At 36.1% G+C, this 17,191-nt stretch overlaps 1 protein-coding gene across 1 annotated transcript in view; it reads left to right on the forward strand.

Annotated features, from left to right (window-relative positions):
- The window catches only part of LOC102231237 (semaphorin-7A-like), a 61,998-nt gene that overhangs the window by 19,584 nt on the left and 25,223 nt on the right, over nt 1–17,191 (forward strand). Inside the window, exons 4-10 of the mRNA XM_005800406.2 lie at nt 2,597–2,692; nt 3,003–3,108; nt 6,569–6,676; nt 6,968–7,107; nt 9,620–9,798; nt 11,280–11,388; nt 11,599–11,809. Of these exons, the coding sequence (XP_005800463.1) occupies nt 2,597–2,692; nt 3,003–3,108; nt 6,569–6,676; nt 6,968–7,107; nt 9,620–9,798; nt 11,280–11,388; nt 11,599–11,809 (949 nt within the window). The remainder of the gene's footprint in view (nt 1–2,596; nt 2,693–3,002; nt 3,109–6,568; nt 6,677–6,967; nt 7,108–9,619; nt 9,799–11,279; nt 11,389–11,598; nt 11,810–17,191) is intronic.

Genomic DNA, 17,191 nt, shown 5'->3' on the forward strand with positions numbered 1-17,191 from the left:
TTTCCAGACCTTTCACTCTGCAACTTTAGATGTGTTCCTTCTCTAACACACCTGGATCATTGACTCATTCATAGGCCTCTACAGAACTGAGTTGCTGCTAATGAGGGAAGTCAACTTTTTGTCTGGGGTACGTTTTAGCAGGGACACATCTAAAAGTTGCAGTCTGGAGGACTGCTCTTGGGCATTCCTGATTTATACCGTCAATGTGGCCCGTTGAGGGTGGCCAATATGCTGAAGTGACCCTTGGTGAAATTGAGTTTGACACCCCTGACCTCAACCGTGTTGCTGTTTGTTGATTACTGTAAAAGGCTGCTTGATCTTTCTATGTGCTCTTCCTTCTCCGCCAGGTCATTCATGTAAATAAGAATTTGTTCTTATTAACTCATCTGGTTAATTAAGGGTTAAATGAAAAAAAATATTACAATATAACTGATACACTTTCACACTATAATTTAAAAGATTAAAGGTCTATATGATGTAATGGTTTGAAACATTTGTTAAACCTTGATATGAGTGAAATGTTTTTATGCTAATGGCATCCTTTTTAACCTGACAATATTTTCTCAGATGATTCAACAATTTAAAGACTCCACTGCATAACATAAAATATACCAGAACTAATGAATTTGGTCTAACAACTATAGGTTTTTTGTAACAGTCTGATTGACTTCAACCTTTACTCTGACATTCACACTGAAAGTCAGACCTTTTTGGCCTCGACTGCGTTTTGCCTGTCTGTTGGATGTGATGTGCTCAGTCTGCACTTATGTCTGGCTCGACCCAACAGATTCATGAGAGACTCGAGTTCAGTGTTTTAACACTTCTGTTGTTTATTTCTATGAAACTATTCATCTTTTATACATTAACTTGAACAGTAAATAGACAGTTGGAATGCATTTACTTGTGAAACTTGGAATTCAGATAAAACGTGAGCAAAAGAAGCATGTTTCACCTTCTGTGTTGAAAGCAATACAGAAGGTTAGATGGAGATGAATCAAGCATTCTGCATGTGGGAACTCTATCTAGCTCTGCATAAGTTTATCAGGAACACACACACTGTTTCTTAGGGCTGAACATGACAGTTGTTCCTGAATACGGGAGGAGTAAAAAAAAAATCAACCTACAAAGTCTGCATGACTCAATCAAATCTCACTTGGGGCTTTTCAGGCTGATATAAAAAGCACTCCCACTCGTGAAGATAGGTTTATTAATTCCAGGTGGTATTAATCAGTGTGTAAAACCATCTCTGTAATGTGTTTTTCACTCTTGGTGAGCGATCCTTGGTGATCATGCTGTGGACATTAAAACTACTGTGTGTTTAGAGAAGGTGTATGGGGACTCTGATGTTTCTGCTCATTATAGTTCCCAGTCAATTTGTCTGTTATCAGAGGATTAAAGCCAAACTTTGTCACAGGTAATTGAAATATCAAATAGTTATGTGACATACACTGTTTAAATCTGAACAACTACAATGGTTTGCACTCACTCACAGCTCTTTCAGTATATTATAACCACAAGCTGCAACTTATCCACTAGAAACATATTTTTATCAAGAGATATAGGTTTATATTTGAACAGTTCCTCGTGTGAATTTCTTAAGGTGGTTGCAAAAGTGCTCAAAAACAATATAAAACATACACAGCATGTGAAATGAACAGAAATGTCAAAGGATTTGGTTAAGGGGTGACATATGGACCCAACAACATATAAACCTGTCTTGTCTTGCCAGGTAGAAAATATCAGTCCCAGTGTCAGGGGCAACTGTGACTCTACAGCTCACACATTTTAACTTCAGCTCTCCATTTAATCGTGAACATCAAAAATCAATGCCCAAACATACACCAGCAACTATGTCTTTCAAAAACTGAAATGCGTGTGGACACAAAATAAAAGAAGCTAAGTAAAATAAAATCTCATCCCACTCTACCACCTATCCAGCCACCTACATACCCACCTACACATGTCCAATCCTCATTCTGGATTTTAGCAATGCTTCTCTATCATCACTGGATATGTATCTAAACTGATGTTCTCGTTATTTTCAACATGAGAAAAAAAACGCCTCTTTAAACACTTTTTAAAAGTCTTGATAAAGGATGAGCAAAACTTCCTAAAAACTGATTATTCATTAAGAATATTTCTGTAACCATATTCATTCTGCATCCATTTGTGTACAGTGCAGTCCATTATTTGTCCCTATTGATGAAGTGATGCATATGCAGCATTGCAGTATTGTACTGCAGGTCTAAGCCTTTTCTGCTGTCTGCCAAATGTGCCAAGCATGGAAGGCTTCCAATCTCTTCTCAGCAGCCCATTTTTCTCCAGTAATATGTTTGTTTTCTGTTGCACTTTTGCTTTGTTTCTCCATCCCTCTATTCTGCCTTCCACTGCTTGAGTCCCGTGGTAGACTTCCTGTTGTCTTTTGTTTTCTTCTCTTTTTTTCTTTAATCCCCCTTTCACCCTTTTCCATTTTTCTCCCCTTCTCTTTAATCCTTAAACCCTAAAAGAAACAGCATATTTTACTCCCCTATCCTCTGCATCCTTCCTTGATGTTTTTTCCCTTTTCTGTCTCACTCACTTTCTTTTTCTTCAACAGATGGAGTGCGACAATTTCATCACCGTCCTTCAGAAAGTTAATGACACATTCATAGTATGTGGGACGAATGCTGGAAGCCCCAGATGCTGGATGCTGGTAAATATCTACAGATAAATTCCTTTGAGTTTCCCTGTCTCTCTTTCTGCTGCCATAAGAGCTTTCTGCAGTAAATTGAGCCATCTGTAGAGCAGCTGCAAACAGCATATATCTATTTCCTCACTTATTTCTTCTGTTCATAAAATGAAGGCTAACAGTTATTTACACTCAAAGAGAATGTTCTTACTTCAATGTGATCCTTCACAGATAAATTGAAGTTTACCCAGTGAGTGAAGGGTAAAACATGTAATGAGACAGACCTCAAGGAAACCTCTGCTTGGCTCCAATATCTTGCACCTTTCCCCTGCAGGTGAATGACACGGTGCTGACAGACGTCCAAGGCGGTGGGATGATAGCGCCAGCCTCTCACATCTCACCTCCCTTCCCTTCGCAGAAGTCAATCAACTTGCCTGCAGGTAATGAATTCCAAAAATGGAAACTATTTTCCTTTCAAAAATTCAGGTTTAGATGAAAAGAGAGGAAACATCAAAGATTTTATTTGTAATTTAATATCTGAGGAAGCAACTGCTGCAAAACATCAGACTCTGTAGTACAAGTTCCAAGTCATTTAACAGTTGGTGAAAAATCTGAGTGATTTGAAGTATTGGTTCTAAATTAGGAACACTTACTGAATTCATTTTGCACCCAAAATTGGATCCAGTGAGTTATATTTGCAGGGAAGAGGATGAAAACGTGGAAGTAAGATAAAAGGCAGCCAAGGGATGGTGTATGTGGAAATGATGCATATTTTTATGCATGTTCTTTGCATGTCAAGTCAAGTTCAAGTTTATTTATAAGGCACATTTCAGCAACAAGGTAGTTCAAAGTGCCTTACCCCATATAAACATCACACAGTAACACATTATGAAACAAGCAATAATCATTACATTTTATCAAATGTCATCATTAAAATCATCATGCAAATACATAAAATATACAGTCAACATGTCTGAGCAGAAGGGTGCAATGTTATTTCTCTAAGCCATGCTTAGGATCTCCATGCTGCCTTAAAATGATTAAATGATGCTATTTTCAAAATAAAATAAGCAGACATATTATGATGTTGGAGAATACTTTTTGCAAATAGCTTTGACATTGCCTTTCCTGACTGAATTTCTCTCATTCAGTCTTAGTTTTCCACCACTCATGTACTGTAAAGCATAAAGGTTTTGCTACCCCTTGCATATTTAGTTTAAAGTAATTTTTGAAATTCACCTAATGCCTAGCCCATACTTGTATCTGATGCAGGATCTCTTTCTATGTATCTGCTTTTTCTGTACATTAAATCTAAATCTAATTTCCATGCATTTGTTTAAGGCATAGAGATGAACAAGATAAATATTATTTGGGGAGTAAGTGAGTGTTTTAATGCAGTAGAAATTAGAAATTAATGAGTAGATCGATTTTCTTTAGCATTTGGTTCTGTAGAAGTGTTTCAATCTATTTCTAAAGCCTCCTTGTCTCCTTGGCACCTGTCTTACTCTGGAGTAAAGCCACCTTCAGGTCTTCATATTAACTCGGCCTATTTGTGTCAGGAGAAACAACGTGACACTTGTGAATCCTGGGCTGGCAAGAGCAATCTTGCTCTCATAATCATCTTCTATTCGTGTAATGAAGATGACTAAAGGTTTCTTTTCTCTGAAGTCCCTCGGAATGTTAAGTGCAAAATGCTTTGTGATGATTATACAGACTCACCATAAAAGTTATTATGTTGTCTAGTACTGAAAGCTCTGACTTATTTAGACTCATAATCAAACTATAGTTTGCTTCTTTATTATTAAGTTATATTTGGTTATAGTTGGAGCTTAATCACATAAAAGGTTTATTAATATTGACTAAAAAAAAGATTTGTTATAAAATCCACTGTGGGCTGAGTAACTTGAGTCATTTTGCAATATAAATAAAATCACTCATTCAGATGACTAATCCTAACATAAGAACAAATTACTTATTTGGATCAAGGCGTTCTTAAGCTACAGTTGGAGACAAGAATTGAAAATCACGACCAGTGTATCTAAGTGAAATATTGAGTTCCAGTTGAACTCAAAGTTTATTACATCACTCCCATATGTTCTCCAAATGCATAGTAGAAAACCAGTAGGATTTAGTCATTATTGTGTGCAGTGACCAGGCAAGAATTCTGGTAAGAATTAGTTGAGTTGCACTTGTATGTATGCAGACTCTGTACCAGAACATTTATTCATAGAGGTAGTAATATGGTACAATGTACAAGACTGATTTATTGAGATAAAAACTAAACAAGTAGAAATCCAATCTTTTTCTTAGAGATTGAATGCAGTTTTATCAGTAGGGCAGCCATGTTTTATGTTGAGGTTAGGGCCAACAGAAGAAGTCTATTTTAACAGATTAATTCATCAGTCTTGCTACTGAGAAATTCCAACTTTTGAGTTCAATAAACCGTTTGCAGTTACTAAAGTTGCAATTTACATCACAAAGTTGGATGTTTTTAGAAAATACTGTAGTGTGTTCTGTTGTTCGACTATTCCAAAGGGCATTTCTATAGTCATCTGTGTCCTTAAGTATTCTGTAGTTAGATTGTTCAAGTAGTTTTTCTATAGTTATACATTTCCTACATCAGCTCTGTGGTCAGGTATTCCTGCGTAAATTTATGATATTGCCATGGAGAAGAGGTTGTGAAGGGAATTGTGAAAATAACCTACAGTTTGTCTGTACAGCATAGGAGTGGCTCACAATAGCAACTTAATAAAATGTTCCAACTTAAACCAGAGTTATAAGACATAGAGGGATAAAGCGTTACAATAGTTATTTGAAAAACTGCCAAAACAGACACTGTACTAAATAGTGCTATGGTACGTTTTTGAGACCAATTTAATTTTATTTATTTTTCCTATCATAAATTTTAAAAAGAAAAACTTAAAAGCTTTGCTCCCCAGGTTTTGTTTGGTCCCCAGCTAAGACTTAGATAATGCATACATTCATTTTAGTAAACTTAGTATTTTGTTACAACTTGGCTTCGGCAGATCGCTGAACCTGATGTGAATGGTATGACAACATCTGACCTATTTCTGTAAAGATTTTTACTCAATATTTTTTCAAATCTAGCTTAGATTTCTTTTGTATGTAAAGACAATTCATATATAAGGCTGGATTTACTTGCACTTGCAAATTACAGACAAAGCTTCACAACACAAAAAATAAGACTCTTCAAATGAAACCCTTGAGTGTGTAGGTATTAAGTCTTGCATAACATTGCCTAAATAGGGCTGTATCTAATTAAACTGACCTTCAGTAGTCATTGTGCATGAAGAGGGACTTGCAAATTGTGTGTTTCTTCAACCATCTAATGCAGATGGGCTGTTTGAAGAGGCACTTAAATCAGTGAGGGTTTGGCTGCTCCTCCACATGGGGGGGTTGATTGTGCATGCAATGAGTCGACCCCTTTGCTTGAGTTCAGTGGCATCTACATACTGATCAGTCCTGATTAAGATGTTACTGCCATGATTTCAAATGCTTCCCCCTCTGCATTGCTATGGAGACAGCTCTGCATTGGATTGTAACAATATGGTCATTTGTAGCTCATGGGAGCAAAAGCTGCTCTGCTTTATAATGTTGTCTTTACTTTGCTCTTGGCTCCCTATTCTCTTCCCTGCTTTTTTTATATTCTGTCTTTGTCTCCCAGGCCCTACTTTTTTCCCTCTAAACTCTGTATTTAATGTTCTCTCCTCTTTGTCTTCCCCTTTTTTCGCCATAGTCAATTCTCTTCTTGTGCCACTCCAGGCGCCCCTCTCCTCCATTTCAACCTTGTACTGATTTGCCAAGTGTGCCCTGTTTTTTATTACCTGCCACTCACCATTTCTTCTCCTGTGCATCTTTTGTTTTTTCCGCCTGTCTCAGATGGGAGTCTGTACTCGGCCATGTCATCAGTGGGAGGTCACACCGGCTTGATCCGTCGTACTTTTGGCTCCCAGAAACTCCTGAAGACGGAAAATGTTTGGCTGCTGAGTGAGTAGGTGGGGGGGAGTCACGCAGAAGGTGTACACGTTTAGATAATTGCATATGGAGATGGTGGGTGGTGCTCTCTGTAAATCATCTACTATCGTTCCCATAGGAACAAAACCATGTAGGTGTATTCACGACTGCTGTCAAACTGTCTTTCCAATCAGATGCTCATGTAGAATCTCACATGATTCTTTTTTTAAGATAGGAAATAACTGCACAAGAAGTGCAGTAATGCTTTTAGTTTAAGCGTTGATGTATTTGATCTCTGTGGATATATTTAAATCTCACCTGTAGATCCTCAGTTTGCTGGAGCATCCATAATCCCTGCCTCGGAAAAGTACAAAGAGGAGATCTATTTCTTCTTCACGGAGTTCAACAAAACAGCCCGAGTGGATGAGGAGCCACACAGGGCCCGCATAGGTCGAGTCTGCACGGTAAAGAGTCTGCATACAGTTTTTACCAAATTCATATAGTACACCCTATATAAATAAGCATAAAATCCAACATTTCCTGTGTCAGGTAAGCTAGAATTGCCAAAATTTATATTTGCCAAACATCAGCCCAACATACAGCATATACAAACATCTAAATTCATGTGTCTATGGTTTTCAGTACATTTGGCAGCATCAGTGGCTTCAAATCCTGTTGGGAATCTTCCCACTCTTCCATTTTTAGTCCTCTTCACAGATGTTCAGAATCTAGCTGGGTCACAGCAAGAGATCTACAGAAGCCACTTGTGTCCTTTATTGGTGGCCTCATGGTTGATTGAGAAAATGTAAACCTTCACTCTGACTTGAAGAAACACTCTCCCATTCCCTATAATAATTTAAAAAAATCTTATTTTAACAGTGTCTCATACACTACCAGCGTAATTTTATTTCATCCAACATAAAACTTAAAATCAAGGTGACCAGCATGCTTCTCTTCTAACCTTGCAAATATATTAACCAATAAAAAAATATTGAAAACGTCAGGGCAAATATGTTGTATTTGTGATGAAAAAACTCTGATGAATTACTGTGCTGATATTGCAAATGCTTGATAACATTGTGACCAAAGTCTGTTGTCTGGAGCAGAGACTTTAGGTGACAGATGGGAGCTGAATCATTTAGGATTAAAATCAGATCAACAGGTTTCTGTATTTCTATTGGCTGCATTTCTTCATATCGTGTAACTTAGTGCATAATATTCAAAATATGAAAATTGATCAATGTATAAATTGATAATAAAATTTATATTAAATGGCTCCTTAAGATTGCTGAACACCCAGGACGTTTTTAAAGAGGGCTAGAAGGGGCTAAGTGTTGATCTTGGGTGTCACACTAAAATAAAACCCAGATGGGAATCAGGACTGTAATAAACTTTATAAAAGTGAGTTATTCACAAGAGTATTTATGTTTATGATTACATAAACATAAATACTTAAACCACATACATAATTCAGACTAATTGAAGCCGTTTTCTTTTCTTAAGTTATTGTTCATTAAAAATATTTTCCACATAAGACTTTCTCATCAGGGGTATTAGTGGGATCTGAGGAGGTTGATTGTCATGCCCTGTTAAAACTTAAAACACTGTATTTGTGGTAATGTCATTTATGGAAGAAATAAAATGTTCTCCTTTCTGAGTGCTCAATCAGTAATGCAAACAATAACTTCATTATTCTCTACAACATTTTGTACTGAATACCAGAGGTATAAACACTATTCATTTGTGCACCTCAACATCTAAAATAATTATTATAAATCACATTTCAAGTGATACCGTCATATTTGGAGTTAGAAAAGAACCAAATTCAGAGAAAAACTGTGGTTTAGCATTTAACATAGTAGTGATACTTTATTAGCTTTGAATGTTGTTCATTTATGGAGGTGTAAATATTCATTTAAATAACCAATAATGTGGGAGAGCCTTTCTGGATGAAGTGTTTTGACTGAAAATAACATCAATAGATAAGTAAAAAAAGATAAAAACTTACAGGTTGCTAGCTCTATTTCTGCACCACGTTAGTTGTTTTGATGAATATACCATTAAAAAATACAAAATGGTGAGGCACTTGAAGATGCAATGGATCTCCAGGTGTGAATTGTGCTACATTTCCTACAAAATTATTTTAATGTTTTAGAGTCTGTCAGAAGACTGAATCTGTCATTGTAGAGTGAAATATGCTGCTTTGCTTGGAGGATGCTTTTAATCAAACGTTGCAATCAGCAGCATCAAATCAGGTGTTTTTCTAATTAGCTCTCAAAGGCAAAACACCTGCAGCTCTGTGTGAGCCGTGACTCATCCTCTAAATTCAAATCAAGAACCTTAAATGTAATGAGGAAATGTTGAAGAGGTATATTTTCATATTTACTGATCAATAACAAGTCGCAGCTCTTTATGAAATGTCTTAATTTTTTAAGTGATTTTTTTTTACTTAGCATTTCTTGGCTTTGTTTCTGGGAGGAACATGGATGAGCCCACCTGTTGTAGCTCTGTAGTGTCTCTAAGCAAAAGAGAAAATATATTTAAGGTTCAATAGTTTCCTTCAAACTGCAAAACCACTGATATGACTGAAATCAATCTGGAAGGAAAACATAAAACAGGTTTTCTCCTTTTTCACAAAGGCACTGAAAAAGAATGTGAAATTTATATATCTCAGTAGAAACTCATTATTATTTCAGAGACTGCTTATTGCAATAAAAAGTATAACTACATTTTTAATCACTGAGCTCTAAATGAAGTAAGTAGATGATAAACATTTTGGACTTAATATCCAAAGCTTTCTAAAATAAATAGTGAAATAATTCTTTTCAGAGGGAAATGAGGTTCTGCTGCTCTGTGTTGTGGGACAGAACTGTGTCACGGGCAATAAACACAAAGCGATCAAAAACACAATCAGCCTGCAGACCTGGCTGCCCCTTTGTGTCATTGTTAATAAGAGCCTCTCTGTGTTATTTCCAGGTGGATGAAGGGGGCATCAAAGCCCTCCTGCCAGAATCTTTTACCACCTTTTTCAAGACTCGGGTGATGTGTGGCGCAGGCAACACACAGCAGCAGTACAACAACATGAAGCAGGCTGTGGTCCTGACAGCTCAGGACAAGAGGGCTGGAGTCATGTATGGCCTTTTTTCCAACGCATGGTAGGTGCAAACATGGCAACCTTTTAATTCTACCCAAAAGTATGATTGGCTCTGTAAGAAAGCTAAACACATATGTACGATTTTGTAATACTGCTTCTTAGGACATGTTAAACCAACTTGAAGCAAGCTTAATGCTCATTGGATTGAAGATATAATGCTGGGGTTGGGTCTGGAAAAAATAAGATGTACAGTGAGTGGGTATCAAGATGAATTTAATAAGACCTGGTCAAAATTCATTATTTATGCTAAGGGTATATCAGTTATTTGCAACTTACTGTGAGGTTTGTTTGTTTTTTCTTTTTTTTATGTGGAGATTGAGATGATTCAGTTATATTTGAAATTGTATGAACTAAACTCTATTTTAAACAAATAAATGATAAAGAAACTTATCTAAAATCGAACATGTTAAACCATTCAGCCAACTTCGTGATGACTGATGTTTTATGATTTACTGATTCTGATTGTTTTAAGCTAAGCATTTGAAATGAATTTATTTGAACTGTGTTGGACTGAGCTCTAACTGATGAATTAGAGGCTGATGGAATAATAAAAAAACAAGGTTTGTACTAACTAGACCTTTCACTTTTTTACAAAGAGCACCAAAATAACCTTGATTCTCTATTTATGCTGTATGAATAAAATCCACTCACTTATCTTGAGCTCAATTGTCATCAAAGCAGTGGTGTTAAGAGACAAATCTTTTAATAAAAATATATATGATTGTGCTTTGCTTTTGCCATAGAGTTTAAAATAATTGCATTTGATTGCAACCCTCTTTACTCTGATACTTTTAAATGAAATCAAATGCAATCAACTCTAAGAAGTAAATTCCAGTTGTATGGTTTAGTCAAAGCAGACGTCTACCAGTAATTTCTACTTCCCTCTGTTGACAAGCCTTGTGGAGATGCAAATTACTTTTGGCAGCAGGACTTGTCACCTGCCCACACTGCTAAAAGCACCAATACTTGCTCTAAAAGCCATTTCCAGAAAATTAGTCTGACCTAAATCTCATAGAGAATCTGTGGAGTGTTGTCAAGAAGAGGCACCAGAGCCAACAATGCAGAGAAGCTGAAGGCCGCCATTAAAGCAATCTGGACTTCCTTAACTCCTTCAGTGCAGAGCCACCTCTGCATTGAAGCAGTCCCTCATACTGCAAATTGAGCTTCACATTTTGAATTGAATTACCAACAGAAATGTAGTTTTCAATTATTTTTTATTTAATAAGATGCACTTTTAGGAAACAAAATAATTCATTTCATATATCAAAAAGGAAGGAGTAAATGACTATGGGCAGTGACTAATCCTTGGTGCGCCACAAACTAATCTAATTTGCACAGAAATTAAAAAGATGTTAAATATTAGGGTAACAAAAAAAAATGCTTCCAATTTCTTATTTCAAGGTGAAAGGTTGAATAAACAAGTTTCCCACATAACACCCTAAATACTTTTTGAGGATTAATTTACTTTTTCCTCCATTTTAGGGGAAGAACGGTGGTCTGTGCCTATTCCATTGAAGATATTGATCGAGCCTTCTCTAATTCTAAACTGAAAGGCTACAGCACCTCATTTGGTGGCACTCGACCAGGGATGGTAAGAAAATTTGCCTTTTTTCTTTCCTATATTTTTCACAGTGCAGAGACAATATGTGTAAAAGCATGAGTCAGTCTGTAATTTAGTGACTAAAATGTTATTTTAAAAATGGTAATAAGGGAGAAGCAATTTTGTGCTCTTTATTCAGGATGTTTTGCTTTTTGTACAATCCAGTCTGATGTAATTCAATTATTCCGCCTTTCTTCTCAGTGTGTACGTAAAAGTCCATCACCAGCAGATGCTCAGAACAACGTCAAAAACCTTGGCATCATGAGATACTACCCTGAAATTGAGGATGTAATTCGGCCGGTTGGTGTGAATCCACTCGACCTCCCCACAGATGATCAAATCACCCACACTGTCGCAGATATTGTCCTGGCAGTCAATGATGAGCATTACACTGTCCTGTATCTCGGAACAGGTACGTGTGCACATTTGTGTGTCAAAATGTTAAGAGTGGCTACATGTGTAAAATTTTGTTTAGAGAGTTTTCATTTATTGAAAAAAATCCATGTTTACACCACAAAATTTCAAAATCTGACTGTTTTAACTCATTTTATACCTGTTCTTTCTGGAAAATTGCTTGTTCTGAACACAGTTTTTTCATTTCCTCTCGGCTCTGATTGATTCCTGACTGGATAAACTGCCACTAAAAGAGGAGATCATTGCTACTCCCTATTGGTGCAGCATTACAGTGTCAAGAATTACATTTTTGTAACTGTTTTGTTGAACAAACAGTTTTAGAAAATCTTACTTCAGTTAGAGTAGAGGAGAATTTATGGGATGTTTATTTTAGTATTCATTTACCTCAGGTTAAGGAGGTGGCAGTATTTGTGAGCGACAGAGAACTAAACTCATGTTGATACTATTCATCATCGTCATCAGCTTTATTAAAGACACAAATAGGTCCATAGAAAAATAATACAATAACACAAAAAAACCAATCACATTGATCAAGTAGTTTTCATATCAGATGAACTTGACTAAGAAAGGCATGTAAATTCTTGGTTAGTGATGTCCTTTCACCATCCTGTGTTCAATATCTCCCTGGTAACCATGGGCAGCCTTAGTTACCAACATGTATTTTACTGCTTTGCATCAGAGCAGAATTACACCACAGCATCAGGATACAGGGCATACAGCAGGTCCACCACTTTTAGCTGCCAAGCACCTGTATTAATTGCAGTAGCGTTTCTATAGAGACGCTAAAAACCAAAAACACAGCATTCTCTTAGTTGCTGATAATGTAGAACGTGTACTTTAATTGTTCCTGAGATTAGCTTTAGTTGTTTTACGTGCATCAGTTTTAATCTCTTGCTTCTATTTTATAGCAGAGCAAATCGTTTGAGTTATTGATTGATCAGCTGGCTGGCCTCCAGAGCTGTAGCTTTTTACTGAATCTTAGGGTGCATTCACACCAGCCCTGTTTTGTCTGCTTTAATCAAACCTGGTTTGGTATATTTTCTTCAAATTTTTTTGTGTTGTCTCCTTCAGTGGGTCTTGGCGCAGCGCCACCACAGGTAAGGAGGTAAACAAGTTACTCAAAGCTTTTGGTTTGTTTGACTATCAGGTGTGACTACACCCTTGGCGCATAATGACAAGAGCAAGAGAGATAATGTATGAAGGACTAAGCAGAACTAGAGATGTGTAAAAATACTGAGCTAAAATTAATTACCGAGCTAAAAATGCAGAATTTTCAAAAAATAATTTTTTGAAAACTTATATGGGGTCAAAATTGTGTCCACATACATTCTAAGAGTTACCATCTGTCACCTCTCTTCAGTCAAAGCAGTGACTCTGAGGCACAGCTGTTGCTTGTAGCAGTTCGTCTAAAAATTGTGTTGCGCTTCAAGAGCATTACTATGGCAACCATCACAACTTGTATCCTCATGCTCTGTATGTTCTGAATGTGTCACAACTCTGAAGTTCACCAAAAAGATGTTTATCGGTTCTGTCATTACTACAGTGACTGTATTCCCGTCATTCATCGGGCCTTTCTGGGTTGGGTGTATTTTTAGCAGACAGAAACGAATGTAAAGTTAAAAAAGAAAAGGTTGATGGCCACTCACTGTGGGCTTTACTAACTGTGTCAGTTATTGCTGTGGAAGGGGACAGTAATGAACAGCTGTGGATTTCTATGGTGGCCTAAAAAGAAAGTAGAACAGTTTGATTCACTCTTCCAACTGAGGCCAGGGAAAACATTGCATTAGAAATTCACTTTTTATCTTTGTTTTTTTTTATTATTATTATTTTCTGCACCCATAGATGCAGGCATTGTCATTTGTGGATAAACTTTTGCCATAAAAGGTTTTCATTTTAAACACTTTTGATGTTACCTTGCCTTCCCTCAGAGTGCAGGGTGTTAATATTCATCATGCACCAAGTGGAGCTCATCAGTCATCATAATTACTTTCAAAGAGCCTTTTATATTTGTGCAAATCATGGAGAGAAGTTACCTCTATGAAATTATTCAGCGTCAAATAAGGGAAACAGGATTAGATTCTAAAAGTCAAAGCCAATCAAATGAGCAGCTGTGGGTTTGCATTGAGTCCAGGGATGGTAAAAAGGACATTTTGGCAGACTGGGGTTATAACTCCTCACCACTGAGGGAGAATCCAGCAAATATGTTTCATAAGCATAAAAGAAGCTGAAAATTAGGTTTTGCAAAAGCTAATTGTAAGATGTGAGTCCATAATGCAAACATCACTGAGTGATCAGGCTATAACTCTAGTAATACTGGCTTACAAAGTGAAACAAGACAACTGCAAACAGTTTAAACCAGAAGTGTACATACACTGTATAAACAAACACACGTTTTTCACTGTCAGATATTAAATTAGTCTAATCTTCCCCTGTTGTAGGTCAGTTAGAATTGCCAAAATTATTTCTGTTTCCTAATTACCTGAAAAATAAAATACATGTTGTTTTTTCCCCTTTGTATTAGTTAAAATTTGTCTATAAAAAGGTCTAATTTGAGAATCCTTTCCAAAACCTTGCATCATAGTTTGAAGGAATTTTGACCTTTTGCTCCTTTCTGACCTAAATTGGTTTTCAGTTCTGTCCACTATTTCTCGAGACAAGATGACCAGTTCAAACTATTTACATCTTGCTTAGACATTTTTTAAAAGTTGGTGGTATGACTGGCATCATTGTTCGTTTTGTGTCAGAGCTTTAACCTTCTGGCTAAAGTCTAGAGAGTAACTGCTCTGAATGCCTTTTCAGCCCATGTTGGTACTGGAATCCTTTTACTGGTAGACTCAGTTTTAGTTTATTAACATAGTATTTTTGAACATTAATAATTTTCAAAGTCAAACAAAATAAAATAAAGGAAAAAAATGAAATGAAATTTGTCAATGTGTAACAAAGTGGAAACACAACTTTGACAATATCGGTAAAAAGATCTATATCAGGATGGTGTGTTTTTTTTGATTTGTGGTTTTATTATCTAGGTTTTGCCTGAGAAAACAGGTGAAAAGAGAAAGCAGAAAACAAATTACTCAAGTTTAATGTCACTGAGAAGAAGCTTCTGGTTTCAACTGTAAGTCTGTCTTAAGTTGCACATCAGATACCTTGATATGAAATGTCTTTTGGAAAGGGACCACAGAATGTTTAAATATATGTTTTAAATTGGGTTTTGAAATCAGATGACATTTGATTCTTTGAAAATAAGTTTTCCAAGTAATTTTTAAATTAACTGCCATAAAGTAGAAAAAAACAAAAACTGTTATTATTCAGTTTTCACCCATTTAGTAATGTGGCTAGGTACAAATCTTGTATATAACCAGAAAGTCTCCTGGGTTTGGAAGCTAAAAGAAATAATTTAAAACACTGCCTTTGAACAAACTAACAAAGTGTTGACATGTTCCTAATAAGTAAAAGCACAGTTTACTGTGAAACACCTTGTACTGGTCCCGCTGGGATACAGTGAACCAAGCTAACAGGGTGAAGCAGTATTTGACTAAATTAATTTCTTCAGCTTTTGATCACGACCCAGGAAACATTTAAAAGGATTAAATTGATTTTTAAAATGCCAGTTCATGTTTTTTTTATCTGTAGCCACCAAAACAAAACAAGAACATATTGTATTTTCCTTGAACAATGTTGTGAAAGGTAAATAATTGGTGCAAAGGCTTTACTTTTCCACATAAAGTTAACTTGATTCACAAACCACAATGCAATAAGATTGGAATTAAAATTGTTGGTATCTTGTTATAGATACTAATTTTACTGAAGCTACATTTTATCACGTGTATCATAAAAAGGTGAGTCACAGAACTTTACCACAGGGCTCACGGGCATATGTGCATTCATGAAAAAATAAATGTATAAAGTTGATGCAATTCCACAGGGATTTGTGTGGAAGCTCGGAAACACACTTAAGTGATGCCTCTTAAACTTTGAGAGCAATATGAAAACGAAATCACAAACTCTGCCAAACTCTAAGTATCTACTTGTCTATTATAACTAAGGGAAAACACGGACTTAAAAACGTAGCATTAGTTTAGAGATTCACTTACTCCATGGTATGGCAATGCAATAGGATGGAAAGCTCACAGATAATCTTTTTAGAAGAAGCTCTTAGAGCTTTTGCTGCACTTAAGGCTGAGCCAAGAGAAGTGCAAATGGATTCCTAAAAGCAATACAGAAGAACCCTTTCAGTAGGACTTAGGTCAAACAAATTAGCCTGCTTTTATTTAATGTACATTTTCTTAAATATGGAATCTTGATTTTTGAAAAATCGCTGTTTTCATCAGGAGAATATGATTGTAAAACCAGTCGTACTAAAACTGTAATTTAGAGATGCAACAATCAGAGATTTTGTGACTGGTTTCTGACTCTGGCAGGCTGGTTTCAGTTTTAGCCAGTTATTCTCTGTCTTTCCGGAAATAAAAGAATCACAGCATATTAACTTTACTCTTTCACAGAATAGTTTGTTTTTACATATTACAGGTTTCAAATGTGGCATAGCCTAAGCTCTTCCCCTACTAATACAAATAAGTCTTTTCTACTGTCAGATGAATTAAATTACTAAAGCAATTAATTTAACTCCGCAAGGATACGTACCTTTTGTGATCAACCATTAATTATTTCCATAAAAAGCAGACAATGCACTGTAGTTTATCAAACTAATTTACTTTATAAAACAAACTTTTTGGCTAACAATCACAAACTAGTATATAATTGAGTAAACTGGACTCAGCGTAAATGACCATGTATAAATTTACCGTTTTTTATATTCTTTATCTTAATTCAATGAGGCTGTAATTGAAATGCTATGCAAACAATTTTGGCAGTGGATTTGCTCTGAAATTAAGGTGATTTATTTACCTCTGAAAATTGACTTTATTTTGGTTTCCTGTTAAAAACCTTGAACATGAGCTAAAACTTACTTTTTTGTTTTTATTTTATCACCGTTTCTTTGCAAGACTTGTTTTGTAGCATGCAGTCTTTTTATACCCACTAAAAACTAGAGGTGCACCATATTATTATTGGGGCCTGCCATGCAAAGCAATGGCAGGAACCTATTGCTATTCTCCCAAGAAAAGTTTCTTTATTATTATTGGGGCCTGCCATGCAAAGCAATGGCAGGAACCTATTGTTATTGTCGGAGAAAGTGTTTCTTTATTGGGGCCTGCCATGCAAAGCAATGGCAGGAACCTATTACTCTACACCCAACAAAGTGTCTCTTTAATATTATTATAATTCTTTATTTTTCTTCCGTAACCGTTAATGCGGCTCGTACCGCTGGGTGCACACCTACAAATGAGGTATCAAAACGTGCAGAAAATTCACGCCATTGGAG

This window comes from Xiphophorus maculatus, chromosome 3 (genome assembly GCF_002775205.1).
Source record: "Xiphophorus maculatus strain JP 163 A chromosome 3, X_maculatus-5.0-male, whole genome shotgun sequence".
NCBI lineage: Eukaryota > Metazoa > Chordata > Actinopteri > Cyprinodontiformes > Poeciliidae > Xiphophorus > Xiphophorus maculatus.